General features: G+C 31.6%; 1 protein-coding gene across 2 annotated transcripts; it reads left to right on the top strand.

Annotated features, from left to right (window-relative positions):
* The first annotated feature begins 96 nt into the window (after positions 1-96).
* Positions 97-13,653, top strand: LOC113511734 (popeye domain-containing protein 3-like). Of its 2 annotated transcripts, XM_026895441.3 has the most exons (8): positions 97-376; positions 453-511; positions 2,185-2,269; positions 3,266-3,447; positions 4,131-4,262; positions 6,633-6,740; positions 9,159-9,456; positions 10,686-13,653. In XM_026895441.3, the coding sequence occupies exons 1-8, from the start codon at positions 253-255 to the stop codon at positions 10,907-10,909; spliced, it is 1,212 nt and encodes a 403-aa protein (XP_026751242.1). In that variant the 5' UTR covers positions 97-252; the 3' UTR covers positions 10,910-13,653. The 2 variants fall into 2 exon arrangements, with proteins under 2 accessions (XP_026751242.1, XP_026751243.1); XM_026895442.3 differs by lacking the exon at positions 453-511 and having other exon boundaries at positions 246-376.
* Positions 13,654-21,571: the final 7,918 nt, after the last annotated feature.

Genomic DNA, 21,571 nt, shown 5'->3' with positions numbered 1-21,571 from the left:
TCAAATTAGTGATTCGTATAATTACTTACCTATTAATAAAAATGCTTCCTGAGTTTAAAATTTAATTCATGCTCTTTACTGGAAGATGGCGCTAATTCTTAAAATTGAATAGATAATATTGATTTGGCGCGAAGCTGTGAACGAATGAAGGATAAGCAAAAAAACAAGGAAAATACAAATATAATGTTTACATAATAGTGATAACCTTTAAGTTTTATTTTCAATAAAAGTATATTAGTAACGAACAAAAAAATGTCTCGTGGCGGATTACGATCTATGACAGAATATTTGGAAATCGCTGAATATAACTATTCATGGCCTGGAGAAAATGGTACCTTTCAAGATTTCGGATCTGTGAATTACACAATGCCATCGGGTAAGCAAACAATAGTGAAATTAACGTTGTGCTCGTAATGGAAAATAGATATTTAATAGATGGTGTTTAAATCTAGGACCATGGTATTGGCCTTGGTGTCCGCTATGGAGAGTTCCGCAGCATCCACTGTTTCAGGTACTTCCCTATTTAAATACTTAAATATATTATTTATGTTTAATTAATATCACTTTATATCTGTCATATCTAAATGAAATATAGTATAAGTACATACCTATATTTGTAAAATAAATTTATAAATAGGTACTTAGTGTACCTTTTTAGTTTATACCAGCCTTTCCTAAAGTGGACGATAACGCTGCAGGCCTAAAGGAAGGCGGTAAGGGATCCAGAAAAAAATAGGGGCGTTGTGTATAGGCTTGGGGGGGGGGTGATTTGTTGATCTTAAAGTAAGTTTTTAAGTAGGTGAAAAAATGGGGGCGCTAAAAAATAATTTATTCTCAAAGTGGGCAGTAGACAAAATAAGTTTGAGAACTCCTGGTTTATACCATAAATAGAACACCAGTCTTGGGGTACATTTACTATCCCTATTTATTGTAAATTCCCAAGGCTGTCAGCTGCTGTGTGGTAAATCTGAATACAAAAAATTGTATATATCTGATTAATTCTTTAATGCTGAAAGAAATCGTTAACAACCCAAATTAATTCAAGTAATTATGCTGGTAGGCTTGCCACAATGAACTACAAAATGTTTATTAATATAATAGGTTTTAATCTATATGTTATATTCATCACAATGGTAATAGCTGTAAATTGTTTCTGACTGTACCATCAGTAATTATATGTGTAAACATAGTTATTTATTGATTATCTAATATTATTTCTGTTGCTTTGATAAAAGAAATTGTCCAGAGAGAGAACTAAGTAATTGGAGTAATCGGGTGCCAATATTATGATTGTTTAAAATACTTGTAAGTATCTATTTAAACTTATTTGGTTTAAGTAGGTACTTTATAGGTAGGTAATTAATCTATTTTTGTTGATAAATCTTTTTATTTTTGACCTACGTATAACTAGTTTCGAGATGCATTCTGAGAGCTTCCAAATAAATAAATGTTAAAAAAGTCTATGCTCAACTTATGAACTCATTACAGCAATAGCAGCTAGTCATCATCTTCATATTTTATTTAATATTGATATTTAATATGTTTATGTAGCTATACACTGTAAATAATATATACATATGTACTTAAATAACAAAATTAATTATTATATATATATATATATATATAATTAACTATTATTTTCTTTACCTATCCCAATAATGAAGTACCACGTTCTTGATTCACTGGTTATCCCAAGGGTTGACTGATAGAAAATACTATTAGCATTAAGTCCGCTTTTTGTGCTATATATTTTTTTGTCAATAAAGGTATTTAAATAAATATAAAAAAAATAAAATTATTTGATACTAAGTACTAATATCGTTAGACAATATTAGTACTTAGTATCAAATAATTTGATTTTTTTCCTTATATATTTATCTACCTATTATTAAATTGAGATAATCTACTCAATTATAAAACGTCTTAGCAAACCGCTTATTAACTATTTTTTCGCAACAACGTAGACATCGATAAAATTTCTAAACTGACTGATTCTAGTTCTTTTGTTTATCTATTTTATCCTCCTTATATTCGGTATTTACGCGAAAAATAAAACACGTCGATTTTTTGATACTACAACTCGTAAAAATGTTTTTTTTTAAGTAATATAAATATTCTAGATACAAATTAACATAAATAAAAGATTTTTGTTGCATATTAATAAATATGTTTAAATCCTTTTAGCTGTCCAATATGTTGTTTGTGGCTTCATATTGCGCTCCAAGTACAAAAAAAGGCCAACTTTGGATGCACACAATTTTAATTTTTGGTAAGTAGCTAATTTCTTATTATTTTAAAATAATTGTTCACGTAGATGTGCGTGGGTACCGATACCGTGGATACCGATATACCGGTATTATCTGCAGTAGTTTTTTAAACATAGAGGAGGCAAATAATCATAGATATAGTATAAATTCACATACCAGAGGGAGACTTTGTACAAAAGTCGATTGCTTGGGTACCTCTGTCCCATTCGTATTTCAACCGTAAAGCAATTGTGTTTGCATGGCTGTGTTTCGGTTTAAAGGGTGGGATATGGCGTGAATTTACTGAGTATGGAGGAATACCACCTGAGTCCTCAGGAATGGCAACGCATGGGGGGTATCATGGGCGAAACAGTATACTCTGTTATGTCTATGGTACTGCTCATGTCTATAGGCGACGGTTACCACTTTCCATTAGGTGGGCCGTCAGCCTGTTTACCATTCTAAGTTGTATAAAAAAATCTATACTTATAATAAATCTGTAGAGAGGTCAATTCTATACATGAAATATATTTCCGAAATAACTATCAGGGGGTGATTAGTGATCGATACTGATGCCAAAAATGTAATCAGTAAAATATTTGTCTGCCTGTCTGTCTGTCTGTCTGTCTGTATGTTCGTTATAGAAACAAAAACTACTCGACGGATTTTAACGAAACTTGGTACAATTATTCTTCATACTCCTGGGCAGGTTATAGTATACTTTTCATCACGCTACGATCAATAGGAACAGTGAAGCAGTGAAGGGAAATGTTAGGAAAACGGGAGAAGTTACTCCATTTTTAAGCTTCCGTCGCGTGTGCAGCCTTAATGGCCACTTTTTAAAATGTAAAAATGTCCACCCGTGCGACGCCGAGACGGGCCGCTAGTAATAAAATAAATCTTATGATAAATGGTCACTAATGTTATTTATACTCGTGTGCCTATTGATTAAGAAACAATTACGCTATGATCTTAATATCATTAAAATAATTTAATTAGTGTATTTATTTGTCTATTAGGTTTCATGCTGTACTCGATATGGGCATGGCATGTTATTTGTTCCCCGGATGCCTTTTCTTGGAATTTCGGCTTCGTGTTCTTGAATCTTGCACAAGTCGTGTACTTAGTGTACGAGATGCGCCCAGTTAAGTTTGATCCGGAACTAGAAGAAGTCTACCATACACTCTTTGAACCATTTAGAGTAAGTTGTTAGCATAAATAAAAGAAATGTTTAAGGCAATATATTTGTGGTTCATATGCGGTTAGAAGGTTCACAAAACCTATTATAAGTAACAGGTTAAAATAATGAATAATAATTGGTTTTATTAAATTAATTTTAATCATCGCAATATTTTTTTTTTCTATTAACAAAAAAGGAGGATTTACATTCCGTTATAATCCAATGGAAAATGGTCATTGTGTATTTTGTATGCGGTAAAACCGCATATGTGAAAAAATAAACTCCAATAAGCACCGTCTGATACTATACTTACCTTAGATTATATAGATTGAGTGTCTCCATACAAATGCTTCGTGAAAAGCGGGTCAACTTTTTCATACAATTTTGCATGATAAATAGTTATGAGTGATTCTTTCATTACTTCTATATTTTTTTTGTCTTATAAATTCCGCACCTTTTGTAATGTACGAAAACTCATTTTATTTATTAAATAATTAAATATAAAATAGATCATTAAAAAAATATTACTACATTTTTTTTATGCACGTAGAAATGCTAGCAAGCTGACGGCCCCTCTGATGTACAGTGATAACCGTCGCCTATAGACATGAGCAATTAGCTGACAACAAGTTGACCTGTTTTTGAGGCTCGATGCTCTATCTGTATAATCTAAGTTACTTAATATACTTCATTACGTATGACAGGTATCAAGATTGCAGTTTAAGCGGATGGTTTCGCCAGATTTCGCACATATTATGTCACTCCATGCCGGCGAAGCGTATGCTTTGCAAAACTTAACTAAGACTGATAGATTAGGACTTCTACTCTCTGGAAAGGTAAATTACATGAAAATATTTTTTTTTACGGAGACAGCAGAAAACGCATTCTGATTTTTTTATACAAATGGCAAAACCGTGGAATTTACTTCAACTGTTTTACTTCTTTTCAACGTGGAAATTTCTGTGGAAAAGTTTGCTTGATATTAGTACAAATAGAGTGAAAAAGACTTAGATTCATTTAGATGTTCCCCTTATTATTTTTCCAACAGGAAAACTATTATGCTTTTTTATGTATCTAAAATTACATTATATATGCATTATAATAGTAAGTGACAGCTTTATCTAACAACGCTTGACTACAGTCGAAGAAAAAAAATTATGGAGGCCTTCGGCAACGAATGTGGATTAGAAATTTTATTTTGAAAGCATAAGAATAAATAAATATCTGTCATCAGAAGGGTCCACATTCGAACTTGTTTCGGTAGTATAATGTGCTATCGTGACTAATATTATAAATAATTTGAAAATGTGTTTATTTGATCGTTATCTCTTCGGCTCAATCAATTGTCACGCGAAAACACATATACGCACTATTTGGAATGAAGAAGGCTCTATCCTTTTCCATTCCAAATAGTACGTACATATATGCTTAATTTTGTGACACAGACTTTTTTTATCCTGTTCAATTATAATAATACATTTCGCAATCACGCGGATAAAGTCGCGTGTAAAAACTAGTAAAGTATACAGATATAAATTCAAATAGAATGGTTTTAGGTATTCATCGGCTCGTCCCCAGGCATGTAAATTTAAAATAATTTTGAACGTTCACGTGCCAATGTTTGCAATGTATAAACTATAACTGTCGCGATACAGCGTACGGTTAACGACGCAAACGTGCCTATAAGCGTAATACGCTTCATCAATATACTTTTCAAAATACCAAATGCTGTCATCACATTATTATTCATGATAGATACCTACTAGTATCTACTTTAGCTTTTCTATGGTCATTGTATTTTTTGGCCATTTTATTTCGAGACATTTAGCAATAACACAAATTTTCCGAGATTCATGGCGTATAAGTGACAACTTATGCTTCTAAATAATTTATCTTTACTTTCTTTCTAAATAATTCTTCTGAAGTAATTAACGTAAGTAATAGTTCGCAAGTTCACTATGTTTGTATATAGGAGTCAAGTTACTATTGACGGTGTTTATTATCATGGATTTGGTGAAAAAGTCGCCTATAGTAAAATTTGAACCACGTCTATTGTGCTGCCACCACGGTTGTGATATTCTTTACACGATTCGAGCTTAGTGACTCGTAACGAATTTTTTAACCCATTAGTCTAGGTTTTTAGCAACACACAAGCTAAAACTGCTGTAAAAAAATCTAAACGATCGAATACACAAACGTCTGCAGTTATAATGTTTACACGTGTTTAAGTATATAATATATATCTCAGACATGTATGTGTATACAAACAACATAAGATTTAAATATAAGAAAAAAAGAAATCAATATATGACCTATCATTAGGATGAAGATATAGACTCATTAGACTAGTTTGTATACGTGAATTTTGGATTTAGGAAACCCAATGTAGTAGACTACTTAAAATGGTATATTAAAATGAAACATATATCAGATTTCAACTTAGATTTTCAGGATACAACTATTCAGTGCAGTAGTTCTTGCGTAATGCCTGAATAAACATACAGACAGATTCAAAAATTCTAAAAATTATAGTTTTGTCTTTAATTGCCTGTGCAAAGTGCTTTTACATAAATTTTTTAAAATATCTCCCACGTACAGAAATCATCTAGTCAAAAAATCAATAAAGTCATCAAACGTATTAGTAAGATGTGAAAGTTTGTAAAGATACTTGTATTTGATATAAGCTATCCTATACAGATACACTCTACTTTAACTGTAGGCGTATTGGAGGGGAAAGAGGGGTCCGTATCCATCCCAGAATTGGCTGATGCAGTACCGACCTCATCGATGCAAACGAAGCTTTAAAAAGATATGTCTGAGAGTATATATGCGCTTTTTAAGGAGCCAGGCCTCCTTGGAAAATAATTTTGAATACGCCAATGAACTTAACAAAATACAGAATGTACATATACTGATACACGCGAGCAAAGCCGCGAGAAATAATTTCTTATAACTTCTTTATATAAAACAGATTAGATAAGTTTTTGCCGAGCAGACTATTCAGACAAAATATAAGATGTTTATCATAAAAAATAGAGACCTAGGCGCGTAAACGTATTCATAATATCCTTTTCCCATAATCATAGCAATGTTATAAACACGACTATATAAAGTTTCTATGTAGATAAGTAGGTTATACGATATACGTCATTATTAGAAAATTCTACAAAGTACTATTTGTGTGAATATTTTTTTTTCATTACCAGGTAAATGTGATGAGTGGTCACCAATTTCTACATCCGATTCTTCCTTGTGAGTTTTTGGACTCGCCTGAATTTGAGTCCAGCAGAGCCACTATTGACGAAAAATTTAAGGTGAGATAATAAAAATTAATTTTCATAATATTGATTCCTATGAGTTTCCAATGAGGAATTAGGTAAAACGATCAGTGTTTTTATTTTATGTCAAACTGATAGCTGTGTAGACAAATAGAAGGTCTAACTAAAATATCTGATTGTAATGGGTGTGTGAATTACCACAATCTTCGCGTATTTTCCCTTTAAATAAGGGTCTTTAGAATAAATGGGATCATACCAGAACGATAACCGAATCCAATGTACAAAAAATATTTAGAAATGTATTTTTTATGTTATTTATTGTGTTCCTAATAGAAGGTATAATGTGTAACACACTCTTAGGGATTGTGTAGGTATTACAATGTTGTTTAGACTGCTTCAATATTAGATTTACATTATGCACGGCATCATGTTGCGAGATCACGAAGCTGCCTTTTATCATATGCCATGAGAGGTTTATAACATACTTTCGAAGTCTAATTTCTTGCGTTCTTGCAAACGATATTAAAATGAGATATTGCAGCTATTAAATGCCAACTCAGTTTCATCTCGGGCCGTAATATCTTTTATGTCAACTGAAAGAATCTTATTTCACGCAAAAATGCTTTAGTGAAAGGAGGGCTTCACCTTGTTAAATAACGCAATGGGGCTAACTAACACGCTCGGGCGGTAAACTGATGAGTTCATTATTCAGGGGAGAAGAGCGCTAGCAACATTGGTCGGAAAGAGCCTCAACCCTCTAACCTATATAAACAAATGTTACAGTCGATGGATGGAGGCATGGAGGTCATGCTAATGCCAACTATAGATGCCAAGTTTGATGAACGGATTTATACAAATACATAATGGATATCTTTTTTACTAAAATGGATGAAGATAGCTTATAAATATTTCGAAAAGGAAAAACATTTTTTTAATATCTTGTACCATTAGACGATATTAATTCTATTGTCATAGGTACAAAATTATTATAGATTTCAATATTAGATGAACAGAAGAGAAAGAGTCGAAATTATATATTACTCATTCTCTTACTCATAAACTTTAACTCAAAATTTCATTCTTATTTCCTAATCAAATGGAAATATTTTGTTTTTCTTGAATTAAATTTCATTTGACTGTTACAACGGGCGCTCCAAATATTTTCCTGCAAATTTAATCCACCGTTTCAATGTTACGGAAATGAATGGCAACCAAATTAGAATTTTGGTGTTTTATAATTGTTTTAATTATTAACTATGAATAATAAACTTATTTTTTCATGGCCTAGATTCTAATTAATAAAGGGATTTTTTTTCTTAATATACTATGTCATTTCTAACAATATTGTCATACAAAGACTATATAAATATATATAAAATAATAAAAATATAAAAAAGAATAGGACATAGATAAACATATATCATAGTGTAAGGCGACCGCAGAAAATTCTTCGAAGTATAATATATAAAATACTTATTATTTCCATTTCATTATATAAAATAAGTGTGTTTATAGAGTCTATATCTTTATGCATCATTACTTCTACCTCTATCTATCTATAAAGCATACGAGTTTAATTTCGCGATCGGTTTGCTGTGTAGTACATCACGGCTCGCTTTGGCATTACCTACCTACCCCATTCCGGTGACCTATTTGTTGTCTGATATGGCTGTGTAACAGCCAAAGTGGCTATAAATGCAAGAAACGGGGTTAAATATCGATGAAAGCTGAACAACGTTACGCTATGTTTGTAGTGATTAAATATACTCTTTTAAAGTACTTTTTAAGCGATTTATTGATCTAGTGGAAAGATTGTAAGGTAAACAGAAAATATGTCGATAGGTGCCAAGTCATTAATGAAATATGATTCTTATTCACTTTTGATGTTCTCTATTCCATGATTCTAAAGAAAGTTGGTGTTTTATTATTGTTTTTTATTGTTTTCGAACGTTCGGACGAAATTTATTTACGTATATTTTTTCTAAAATTAAAAAATAAAATAACAGAAACTGGATACGGATAGGACGGGATAGAATAGTAAATTTGTTTGCACTATTGGTATACGCTAGCGGATTACTAGTGAGGGGTATTAGATTAAACTGAAGTAAAGGCGGTTGCCAACGCAACTGCCAAGTGTGTCAACTACTGACAAAGGCCTATGTCAAGCAGTGGATAGTTAACGGCTGATATGATGATAATAATAGTCAGTTGGTCCATCGTGACGAAATACACGACGATTTTTCAGAGGCAACCATGAGGAGGTTGACCTGAGAGGTTGTTAAAAACCAATTACTCGCAATAATGGCCGTTGGATTAGTTTTCAGTAATTGTTTCGCCCTGCCGTTCTTCTTTTATTCTTACAATATACATCTACCCATCGATATTATAAATAGACATATATTCTATATTAAATTCTTATTATTATAAATTAACTTAAAAATTTGTGATGAACAGGTGTCAATAGTAGCTGCATCATCATGTCGATACGTATATTGGCAAAGAAGTTCACTTGAATATCTATTTGTGAAAGAGCCTTACCTTGCTTGCGTGGTGACCACATTGATAGCCCGCGATATCACTACCAAACTGTATGCTATGAATAATAAAATAGTAACAGAGAGGGGATCCCATTTAGACATAAGGTTGCCGAGTATCTCCCACGCTCTTGCTCGGAGTCCGAGGAGGCTCCGGTCAGCTTCTAAGCCACCACCGCCCACAACAGTCCAGCCGGTTCCACCCGAGAAAAGACCTAGTAAGTATTATTACTTATTATTTAACACATGCGGCCTACCATATAAACCCGGATTAGAATTGATGTTCTCGCGAATTCTTATTAGAGTTAGCGTCCTTAAACAGTTAGGACTGGCCGCTCTACAATCTCTACAAAACAACTTTAGATAGCCGTGTACATGAATGACAGTTGTGTACCTTTTTTCAATTTATATTTATTAATTTAAAAACAATCTTATATTATTTACCATATTTGTGATATATTGTTATTATTTATTGTTTTTGTACAACCCTATTTCGATTTCGGAGACTGAATTTGAAAAAAGTGTATATTTTGAGGGCAATGTTTCAAACACAAATCAATTCATTTTATTTGTACGTGAACATTTTATTTTTATGCCTGTAATATGCTGATAATATATTGCTTTTTTTTTAGTTAAAATACATAATTAGTTATAACTAACACTATTTAATGTCTATATAAAGAACCTCCATGGTAATATAGTAGGCACATTCCTTTGCATAGATTATCGAACCTGGATCTTAATTCTCGGTTGAGCCAATTTAAGAAATGATCTTCCTATATTGTTTCGAGTCTCTCAACGCACACCTTAAATAAAATTACGCGCGCACCAATACGCGGTAAACAGTCCATCTATTTAAAAACTAAGAAATTTTAAAGATGTACTAAAATTCTGTAACAAGGAAATTACATCCTCAAAATGTTTTGTTTCTAGCGATTTCAGTCACATAATATTTATTTATATTACGTATTTTCTGTATGTTTATATTAGTCTAATTATATATTTATAATGTATAAATATGAGTATGTTAAATATTAATATATGTTTTTCAATTGTTGAATGCACCGCCTACCTATTCATCTGTTAGCCCAATGGTTAAATGGAAGAAAACACCAACCGGTGTCCGCCAAATGTACAAATAATTACATTGTGCAAATAAATAAATCTTCGCCAATTCTGAATCTATTTTGACAATTTCTTTTTGCAATCAACAGGATTTATTTCCGTGTTAGTTCAATAATATTTTTTCTGTAACTAAAATAATAGTTTTTTTCCTAACAAAACCTAAAATTATTATAAGCTCTATTACATAATCGATTTCTGTACAAAATTTTATTATTATCGATATCGAGTCGTGTTATTTTTTCTGATAGTAGATATAAGTATATAAGACTGTGACATTTGGCACGCTTCTATATGTATATAGCGTATCTTGGTAATAATACAGATTGCTGGAGTCGTGAAGCCGATTCTTTAATCAACACGATAAAACGGAACGGTATGACCACCCCTACCTATGGCGGAGGAGACGAGGAGCTAATGCCGTTAGCAGCTCACGAGGCTCCGGCCGCTTCATCTGACGACCTCTCTATAGCTGACAGCTGTCCTGATACTTCCTCCAAATACCACAGCTGCGAGGCTGTAGAAACTGATGATGAACTCAGGCATTGAGACCGCAAATTCTATATATTTACCAAATGTATATAAAGCTCTGCTTAGTTTGGGTATAATTTGGCTCTCTGCTATACTTACAGCAATTTATTTATAAAAAAATAATTGTACCCAATTGTTAGAGCAATCATGTTATAAATGTAAAAAATACCATTTAAATCCGTTCTACTGTTATGCATACAAACAGTATAATTTTTAGTAAATTTTACATTTATAATATTAGTAGGAGTTAACAAGATTAATAAATAAATAGTAATATTGTTTCAATATCTAAAAATATTATGATTATATTATTAGTTTCATTAGATACTTACGAGTATTACTTCACAATGTATTAATCAGTTGGAACTTATTTTATAGTAATGAATTGTATTAAATGAAGACATAAATTGCTGAAGGTGATATGTCACATTTTTGGATTTTCGCTATTAAATGCATGGGCAGGTGACGTACGCGCATACTAACAAGTATAAGCTATAGTAATAGATTGTAAACGTAAGTTAGTATGTACAAAGCAACTCCTGCATCCATTCATAGAATAGCGAAAATCCGAAAATGTGATCTATCACCTTCATCTATTTATGTCTTTAAGTTATAAGACTTGTTCACCTACATGCCTTTATTAATAAAATGGTAACTTAACATTATATACTCTGAATAATATATTTAGTTTGAAAGTTATCTTGTAAGTGATCATGGAAGCCTATTGCATGTACAAGTCGTAGTATTCAACGCAATATATAATGGCTGATACGTAGATGACCTTTATATCGTTGTACCAATAACATGTTGATATATCGTCGAACTCGATGAATATGAAAAGATTTGAATGTTTATGATATCAAGTACATAAAGGAACGAATATGGATATTCATTTTGATCAGAACATATTTTGATATTAGCAACAAAGAATGTGAGTGAAAATGTATAGTTTTATTTTTTAAGAATCTGAAAACATTTTTAGATTATAATTGCTCCATGTTTATTAAATACAGTTATATTTTATTTTAAGGAGGATAAAAGATAATGTGAAAATTAAAATTCAATATCTTTTAAATTAGTATAGAACTCTTTCTACAATGCTACTTATTTCAAGTAGTCGTAGAATTTAGAAATGTTATTAAAATATGAAATGACGAGTATTATTATTAGTACCCGTCCATTTCAAAATATTTTTTTTAGTAATACATTATGTAAATTTTAATATAAATGTTATATTTTAATAATGTCTAATACAATTTGCAATTTATAAAATTGACATGTGATTTAATATAAAATATTAGTTGTTCCCCGTGGCTTTAGAATCAGTTAAGTATTTTATATATTAAGATATAATGTATCCGTGCACCTAATTTCATTGAAATTTAAAGTGGTTTAAATCCAAACATATTTACAAACTTTCATATTTATAATGTAAGGAATAATTTTAATTCTCAAAATTTTATTAATATGACAAAGATATTGATTTGTGATATATTGATAGTCATTTTGTTGGATTTATAGATTTTTAATTTGATCACATTTATAATTTTAATATGATGGAGCGGTAAAATAAACTATAACGTGATTATGATGTAGCAAGTAATAACCACCACTCTTTTCTATTACGTTATTAATGGCATTTGCTACTACCCACCGAGTGGACTGTAAAATATACCTATTCTAGGGTTGCCAATTACTAAAACGTAATGTTTTTTTTTAATATTATTTATTTTATAAATTATGCGAATAGGGACAATCGGGGATGGAAATTTAGACTTTATAGGGTGGAAATATTCATGAAATCTGTGACAGAAACAGTCTACTTGATTACTGAAAACACAGTGACGCTTATAGGACCTCTTTGAACTCTGATATTACTCCTGAGAACCAGGTAACGAGATTGGTAGACTTGGTATCTTACTCTTGAACAACGAACGTGATAACTTCAAGGAGATAATTAAACACTATTTTCTCCAGAATACTTGGATTTATAATAATTGGAGAGTTTGAATCTACGTTATTTTAAGACATAGATTTCACAACATACCGAAAAATGTCTTGAAACAAAGTTTAAGTAATATATCTAATATTACTACTTCGTACAGTATGCTTTCATTCCTTTTATCTCACATATGACTAGGTATATAAAAAAAAGAACGCTCCCTGTTTGTTATTTTATTGTATGCGAGTAAACGGAGTAGTTTTTAAATAAACAATGTATTTTAATATTATTGAAATTCGTTCGTTAAACTGTTATTTATAAATAAATAACAGTTCAACAAACTTGTATCTCAAGTCTTTTTTAATAGTTTGAAAAGATCGATTATAAAAATGATAATTATAACACTAAAATGACATTGCCTAGAATTAGGACAAAGCCAACCTTGGCAACCCTAGATAGGCTGTAACTGGACAAACTAATCAATCAACTTCTCTCTGTGTTATCGTTGCGAGTAAAATATTTCGATAATTTATGAAGTCACTCATATATAAATATATTAAATAATTCTTATTGTGTTTTGTACACAGTATTTTTATAGAATGAAGATAATAAAATATAACATACGATATAATTTTTTGTAGTCGCAACACTTTAAGTTTTATAAATGCAGAGTCTCAAATGATTATCTACATATAGCTGTATACTATCAGGTGCTTGTAAATGTTTTTTTTTTATTTATTATATACTACAAGTTACAGTATTATTTTGTTCAAACCTATATACAATTATATTAACAGGAAAATATATTATTTCAAAAGTATATGTATCTGTAGTTTTATTAAGTCACACAATATTTTATTTACACTTAAATTATCCCTTAAATATTTTTTATATATTTGTACTTATGAGGTCAAGAAATATAAGGTTTAGAATAATCGAAAGTTTCTTGTTTTTGTACTCACTGCCCGGTTGGCTTCATTTTCTAATAATTTAGTTTATAGTTTAATTGATCACAAATTATCAACATTCAAATAATTAAAGTCGGTACATATTGTAAAAACGAGCCAACCTCCAACCTTCTAATCCTATGCCATCTGTCGAATTAAACACTTATGGTGTAGTCGTTTGGCGCGAGCCTTCGGTCACAGTGCCAGCAATAGAAGCAGATATCCGCTCTAGAGTGCCAAACACCAGATGCAGGACTTGCAGCCAAATGAAGCCCATCTAACTAAACTCTACGTAAAGACGTATGTGTTGGCCCGGTGCTTTTTGGCTAGTGTTTCGCAGTGGAGGTTACTTTTGCACAAATTAACTTTAGATCATCTTCACTAATAACTGCCTACAAATAGTTATTATTGTAATTATTTTTTTATGGAATATGAAAACATAGCTGACGGTCTACATTAACACGAGTGGTAACCAGTATCGAGTGGTAACCTTGAACAGTACCGTAGACATTACAGAATATTATCAACATAATACCTAATGCGTTCCCATTTCTGAGGACTAAGGTGTTATTATTTTTAATGGATGATAATAGAATGGTAACCCAGCCTGCGTTAACGGTATACGCTGGCGGGACACCAGTGAGGGATGATAGGTAAGAATAGAAAGGCAGGTCAGTTAGCCCATCGTCATGGGCTAACTGACCTGCCTTTCCATTCTTATAGGACTAAGGGTGTTTAATGGTTAAGTAATGGGTAGTAGCGTCCCATTTTAAAAAACCATCAAAGTCTAACTGCAGTTGTCAACCAGCCTGCCAAGTGTGGCAATTACTGGCAATATCCTCCAAGAGGGAAGCTTATGTTCAGCAGTGGACAATTAACAACTATTGATGTAGTATAGTCACTTTGGTTTGTCTTTCTTACCTTCTAATTCTGATGGTAAACTGTCCATGATCATTTATTTATATTTAAACTAGTGATCCGTTCTGGCTTCACACGAGTGGATAGATAGCAACATAATAGTTTATATTCATTTTAATACACAAAATTTTGTAATCATGAGTTCGATTGTAATTTTTGTAAGGATCTCTAATTTTTAAATAAATAATATTTAGGTTATTTTACTTGCTAATAAAATGTAGCTTTCAGTTTTTGAATTTATCCACTATAAGCACACAAATAAACAATCAAATTTTTCTTCCTTATAATATTAGTATAGATATATTCAGTAATTATACTTGAAATATTTATAGCTGCCTTTTCCTATCTATTACTATGACGAAACAAGCAAGGACGGGAAATACCTAGAATTACCTTCATTAAAAATGTGCAAACCTCCCATAGCTTACATAACATCGATTTCACAGGTACTGACTAGTCGGCCTATTAAAGTTTGCCAATCGTGATAGAATGAAGCTGCTTTACTACTTTTGGATTTATGGCTAAAACAATAGATAACTCAGCGCTTATACCTAAGTAGTTTAAAACAAGAGACATGTTAATTCTCTCAGAGAAATTAATCATATACTTATAAAACTATTTAGGAAATAATTTTATGTGAACTAACATTAATGCAATGCTGTCAATATTTCATTATTAAAATGCTATTTGGTCTCGTGCCTCGTCTAAACAGTTACTATTCAAAGACTGTAGTTTTATTCATCAAAGCCCGATTTTAATTCTCAGATGGAACTCTTTTGTGATTTATATTTCGTATTGAACAAACAGGCCTAACAGTATTCATTTATGAAGATCGAGTATCGCAGTGGCTTTTTCTGAATAAAATTAATAAAATGCTTTAGAGACAAGTAGGTAATTCTTAACCAAGTTGTAACTTGCGTAATATACTTGTATTCAATTCTGCTATAATTCAAACTTTGTGTCAATTTACCTAAATTTTAGATGAAATCTTTGATCTCAGATAAAAACTGATGGACGTAGATACTGGTAAGATATTTTTCGAGATGCTTTATTTCTCTCTAAAACTATTTATAATAAAAAAGAGAAATTGATCGATTAACAAAACTGCTGGATTAAACAATATATAAAGATTGCATAGAGGATACATGCATTATGTGAATTAAATTAGTACTAAAAATAGATATTTTAAAATTCCCACAAAACGTAATAAGGCATCCTGTTTGGAGCAGAGGGAAATAACATAGTATATATAAGACTAATACACATAGGCGCAATAATAATAATTTATGTTTCTCGTCTTTAGAATTGATATGAAAGTAATGTTTTTGTTGTTGATTTCTTTGAAATGAAACGAAAAACTTTTTATAATGAGCCATATTTATAAATGATGCTATTTTATTACGTACAGCTATTACTTTGTAATCATTTTGCTAATATTTAATCGTTCTTGCGTGACCTGTTTCTGTAGGCTATCAAAAGTTATGATTTTATTAAAAAAAATGTTATGATTGCAATTTAAAAATGGTTTATACAGCACTATTGGCCTCCATACAGCAAAGGTACTTTCAATTTAACCTCGAGGTAACGTGTATTATCAACCATGCAAACTTACGATAATAAAGTCGTGGGTTTGATTTCTAGTCGAGTCGGTTTAGTTTTTTTTTTTTAATGAAACTGTTTCAGTAGTCAGAATTAAAACTGTCGTTTATTAATAGAGCATTAGGAATTCTATAATAGGTATTATTCAATAAGAAAATTGAAAAAATGTATATAAAATAAATAAGGCTAGAAATTAATTTACAACGGCTTGCTCAGATTTATGCTAAAATGACTTTACAATTCAATATAAATGAAATTTATGTTTTTCCCTAATTCTGAATTCTAAATCGATCGTAATAAAAAAAAATATTGAAAAATGTTAAAAGATTTTAGACACAAATATACGTTTTTGTTTTTATTGTACTTGCTTTGCTTTTATTATATTATATTGTGATTGTTTGCAAACACGACTGAGTAAAACAACACATTATGTTTTCTGTTTAAATCATTGTGGTGGTAAGTAAACTTATCGTTCACATGATTGCAAGCGGTTAATATATATATAGCCTATGAACGCCTGTAATATCAGAGGCATTATGCGCGCTTCGAAAAAGAGGATATAGAGGTTTGTTCAGAGAAAAGAGGTTTCACAGAGAACATTCGGGTTGTCCATGTTGGTCTGAATCTGTGTACTCATTTATAATGATATTTTATCGAGATAGAATATTAATAGTAGTTATGACGTCGGAGCTAAGTATAAGTACGTTATATTACTACTATGCGCCGGACAGTTACTTAATCTAAATGGCGTAGGCCAAGATGGAACAAACAGCTATTATAAATGATTAATTTGCTAATAGAAAGACTACATTTTTTTTGCTTTAAAATTTTGTATTTATATATTTTGATTTTGTTGGAATCGATGACGTAATTAACGTTATTTACCTTTAATTCTATTCAATTCAAATCAATCATTTATTGCGATTTTATTTTGGCAGTACGCCATTTTTTATACTATGTCATTACTCAGATAAAAGTACTATGTAGCATATAACAGCAATAGCAGTATTAACAGTCCTAACATAGTTAATGGGTGAAGGGGTTTATTAGTAGGTCTAGCTGCTCTATTACTAGCAATAAACCCAATAAGGTCATTTTTAAATTTCATCTTGGATACTGTAGTTATTAATACATGGTTAATTTAATTATGTCACAGTGGGTCAACTGACTTCAATCTCACCTAATTCACCATTCACTAGCACCCAGTAAGCGTAGTGCCATCTATCTATATGTCGGAATTATAATTCCATTTTCATCCCATAAAAATACCCAATTGGTGGAATACGGGAAACTTGAAAGTAAATGGAACATTCGGGTCGATTCCGTCATTTCTTTAAACCTATCTCTTATCATTAATTTGAAAGCTCTGCGTAATTATTGTCTTCTGTGCATTATTAATTAAACTTCGAATAATTAATCATTGAAATTTTGATTTAATTAAATTAAAATTTCAATTTTAAAAAAGATTTCGTTCTTTAAATTGAAATTTTAATTTTAGAGAATCACACAAATAACCACACCGTCAGGTCTAGTGTAATTACTTAAATTAAATATATATAATATAAAAATAGCCCCTATAAAGAATTTGAGTTAGGTTTACAGAAATGGCTTCTCAGAATCGACCTTAATATCTGAATAGGTGCTTAATATTCGTAATGTGATTTTAATTTAAATCCTCACTGCTGCAAATTGTTTTCTTATGTCTTATTATGAATTTATATATAGGTAGTTATCACCTAGATCTCTTATCTTTTTAATTGTTACAACCAAGGTGATTTTACAAAGCGATGTTGATGATAGAATCAGATCAAGTCAGGCCGGACTGGTCAAGGTTGACTTGCCCTGCAGTTGAGTACCACTGCGAAGCTTCCTTATCCACAACACCGTACTATATTTGAGCATTACGTGCGATTTACCATTTCAAGCCTTATCTGATGACCTGTACCCATACTAACAAAGGAGCTTTTTTTTTTTTTTTTTTTTTTACAACACAGGGGGCAAACGAGCATGCGGCTCACCTGATGGTAAGTGACTACCGCCGCCCATGATCACCCACAACACCAGCGGCATTGCAGGTGTGCTGCCGGCCTTTTAAAAAGGAATATACTCTTTTCTTGAAGGTTATGTTGTCGTATCGGTTCGGAAATACTGCTGCTGGAAGTTGATTCCAAAGAATGGTTGTGCGTGGAAGAAAGTGCCTTGAAAAACGCACGGTGGAAGACCGCCACTCGTCCAGATGATTGGGATGAAACTTTAGTTTGTGGCGGGTTGTACGGTGGTGAAAATCAGCAGCAGGTATCAATCCGAACAATTCCTCAGAACACTCCCCATGATAAATTCGGTAGAAGATGCACAGAGATGCAACATCTCTGCGCAGTTTCAGTGGGTCGAGTCGGACAGTAAGGCGTTGACTATCGATAATTCGAGCCGCCCGACTTTGAATGCGGTCTAACGGAAGGAGTTGGTACTGTGGCGCTCCTGCCCACAGGTGAGAACAGTATTCCATATGCGGCCTGACTTGGGCTTTATATAATTTCAGGCGGTGTTCTGGCATGAAATATCGTCTCACCCTATTGAGTACTCCTAACTTTTTGGAAGCTATCTTAGCCTTCTCCTCCAGATGACCGCAAAACTGGACGTCGCAAGATATATCAACGCCCAGAATTCCTAGACTCGACTTTTTATCAAGGGAAGTGCCCTGAAAGTGAGGAGATACGACAAACGGCGTCTTTTTTGCGGTAAACGCGCAGACTAATAAATAATACTGGAATAGCGCTTTGAATAATACTGGACTTAGATCGATACACTCGACCCGTCGAGTCTTCAAATTGCAAAACTAAGCCGTGTGAACAGTTTTTAAATATATAGCAATCGAAGAAGAACATGACTTATTTTCAAAATAATGTTGTAAAGTACCTACGACTTTTTTCTTTCATAAACAATGCTTCAGAAAATAGACGTCACCAGACATCAAAAGTTAATTATCATTTTCATTATCATAAGAGTAACCTAGTCCTTATTGTTATGTCATTATTATCAACATCTGAAATGTCTATTAACCAAACCGAATGCATTCGTAATTAAATTGTAGAAGGAATTTTATTATAGATAACAAATTTTTAACCTCCCATTGAAGACTATTATAAATAACCGAAAAGTGCGGATTTGAATCCAATTAGTTCGAGTTGTCAGAAGGTAAAATTTTTCAACCTAATACATATTAATTTTGTCACAATTGATGCCGAAGCTATTTTTGCAGAATAAAAACCAATAGTTATTTAAAATTTATACGTAGTTGTTTCTAGACTAGACGAGTAGTTCAATGTGAGCATGCATGCAAGATGCTCGGAATAATACATGATTCAAGCGGCCTTGGTCACGCTGTTCTATGTAAGTAATAATTAATGTATCACATTTCTGTGTGCATATAGTAGAAGGGGAGGCTGCAGGTTCTGGCGTCTGCGGCTGCAAGGTCCCTCGCCGGCGGCGTCACACGCCACGCGCTGGATTCTTGCCAGCCGCTAATCGTCACGCAGTTTATTCAATCCGAGGGGTCCGCTTTCACCATTTTTGAATTCATACATATAATTTATTATTAATACTTTCAAAAATCGGTGAAATTTTGTAAAATTATAGAGTATATTGTTATTTAGATTTTCTATGGTAGTTTTTGACTATGAAAGTTGACTTCAAATAACAGAAAAAGTCAAGGTCAAATAAAAGACTTCTCCTTTCACATTATTGTTAATAGTAATATTAATATAATAAAAGAAAAAATAAAATTAATGTAATTATAATTTTAAAATCTAAAATGCTATAGATGTATCTTTAATATTTTCCTTTTATAAATTTTTGATTTTGAAATAAAGGCTTTTTGTATTTGAAATGAAAAATTATAGCCGATTTTTGCATCACGCAACGGTACGCTAAGTATCTATTTTGCTACCTGAATGCTTAGCTACGACGACTAAAATTTGTACGGATGTTATTTTTAGATACACATTCTTTAGTAGGTACAATGACACAGGTCCCCAGTACAGTGTCATAATTTTGTTTGAACCCTTTTTATTTAAATCTATAATCATTACATATATATTAAGATAATCATGATTGATTAAGATTTTGGTTCCATAAAAAACGCCGAGTTCGATTACGGCAAAAGCAGGTATTTTGTTTTAAAAAGTAAACTAGTGAACCGATTTTAATAATATTTGTAAGCTTACTAATTTGAAAGTACATCCTTTCAGATAAAAAGATTTTTTCAAATCCGTTTATAAATGACAGAGGTATGAGGTAACAAACATAAAAAAACAACCGAATTTGAAGTTGTTTGAAAAACGGTTCAAATAAAATTATAACGTGGTATGGGAGGTTTATAATTTTCATCATTATCTGTGATGAGTTTATCTGATTTTAATGCTATTTACATTGAATGAGTAGTTTAATGGACGACAGATTGGTTCTTAAGTATTTTAATAAAAACATTTTCAGTATTTCTTGGAGTTTTAATGCTTATATTCATAGTTTTTTAAAATAGGAATAGCATTATTACATTAATATAAAGCCATGTTTCATGTCATTTTCTTCTTTAGTTCCATCTTTGTCAAAAAATATTTATTAAGTAGATCTAACTTACTAAGTAGATATATGTATTCAGGCAAGTGAGTACCATGCAGACACATAAAGTTTTTTTTTATAGTACAACAGCCAAAATGTCAACTGTCACCCGCCCAATGCTACGATGTGCAGAATATAGTACTTGTGCATTTTTGGAATACCAGACTGTGTACCTGACTGGAATGCATGAAGCTGGATGCTACACAACATATTCTATAAGTACATTAGTAAATCGATAGTTATACTAGTAAATTTATCTTTGAGAGGATAGAAAAAAAATGTTAATTAATGAGAATGAAGTCGCGAGTACTACTAGTAATATAAAATACTCGTAATATGAACGTGCTCTAGTAACTTACCTTTTCCTTTGACGTTTTACTTGTTTCATTACCGATATGGCTCTATGTACATTTCTCTCAGCGAAGCATTTAAGTTCAATAAATAATTCTTTATTCATGTGATGTTAAAATAAAATAATTAAAAAATATCTATATTTTTGTTTTAGAGAAAGTTCGATATAACTCAGCGAAAGGAACATTGTTTTAAACAAAATAGCTACATATTTTATCAATATTTTCATAAAATAAATTTAAATTAATAACGACGATTATTTTCTGTATAAATAACTCGATTTCATGGTCGATAAGCGAAACATTT

The sequence above is a fragment of the Galleria mellonella genome, unplaced genomic scaffold, assembly GCF_026898425.1.
Source record: "Galleria mellonella isolate WM207_F2 unplaced genomic scaffold, CSIRO_AGI_GalMel_v1 utg117, whole genome shotgun sequence".
Classification (NCBI taxonomy): domain Eukaryota; kingdom Metazoa; phylum Arthropoda; class Insecta; order Lepidoptera; family Pyralidae; genus Galleria; species Galleria mellonella.
This window is presented reverse-complemented; position numbering and strand designations above follow the sequence as displayed.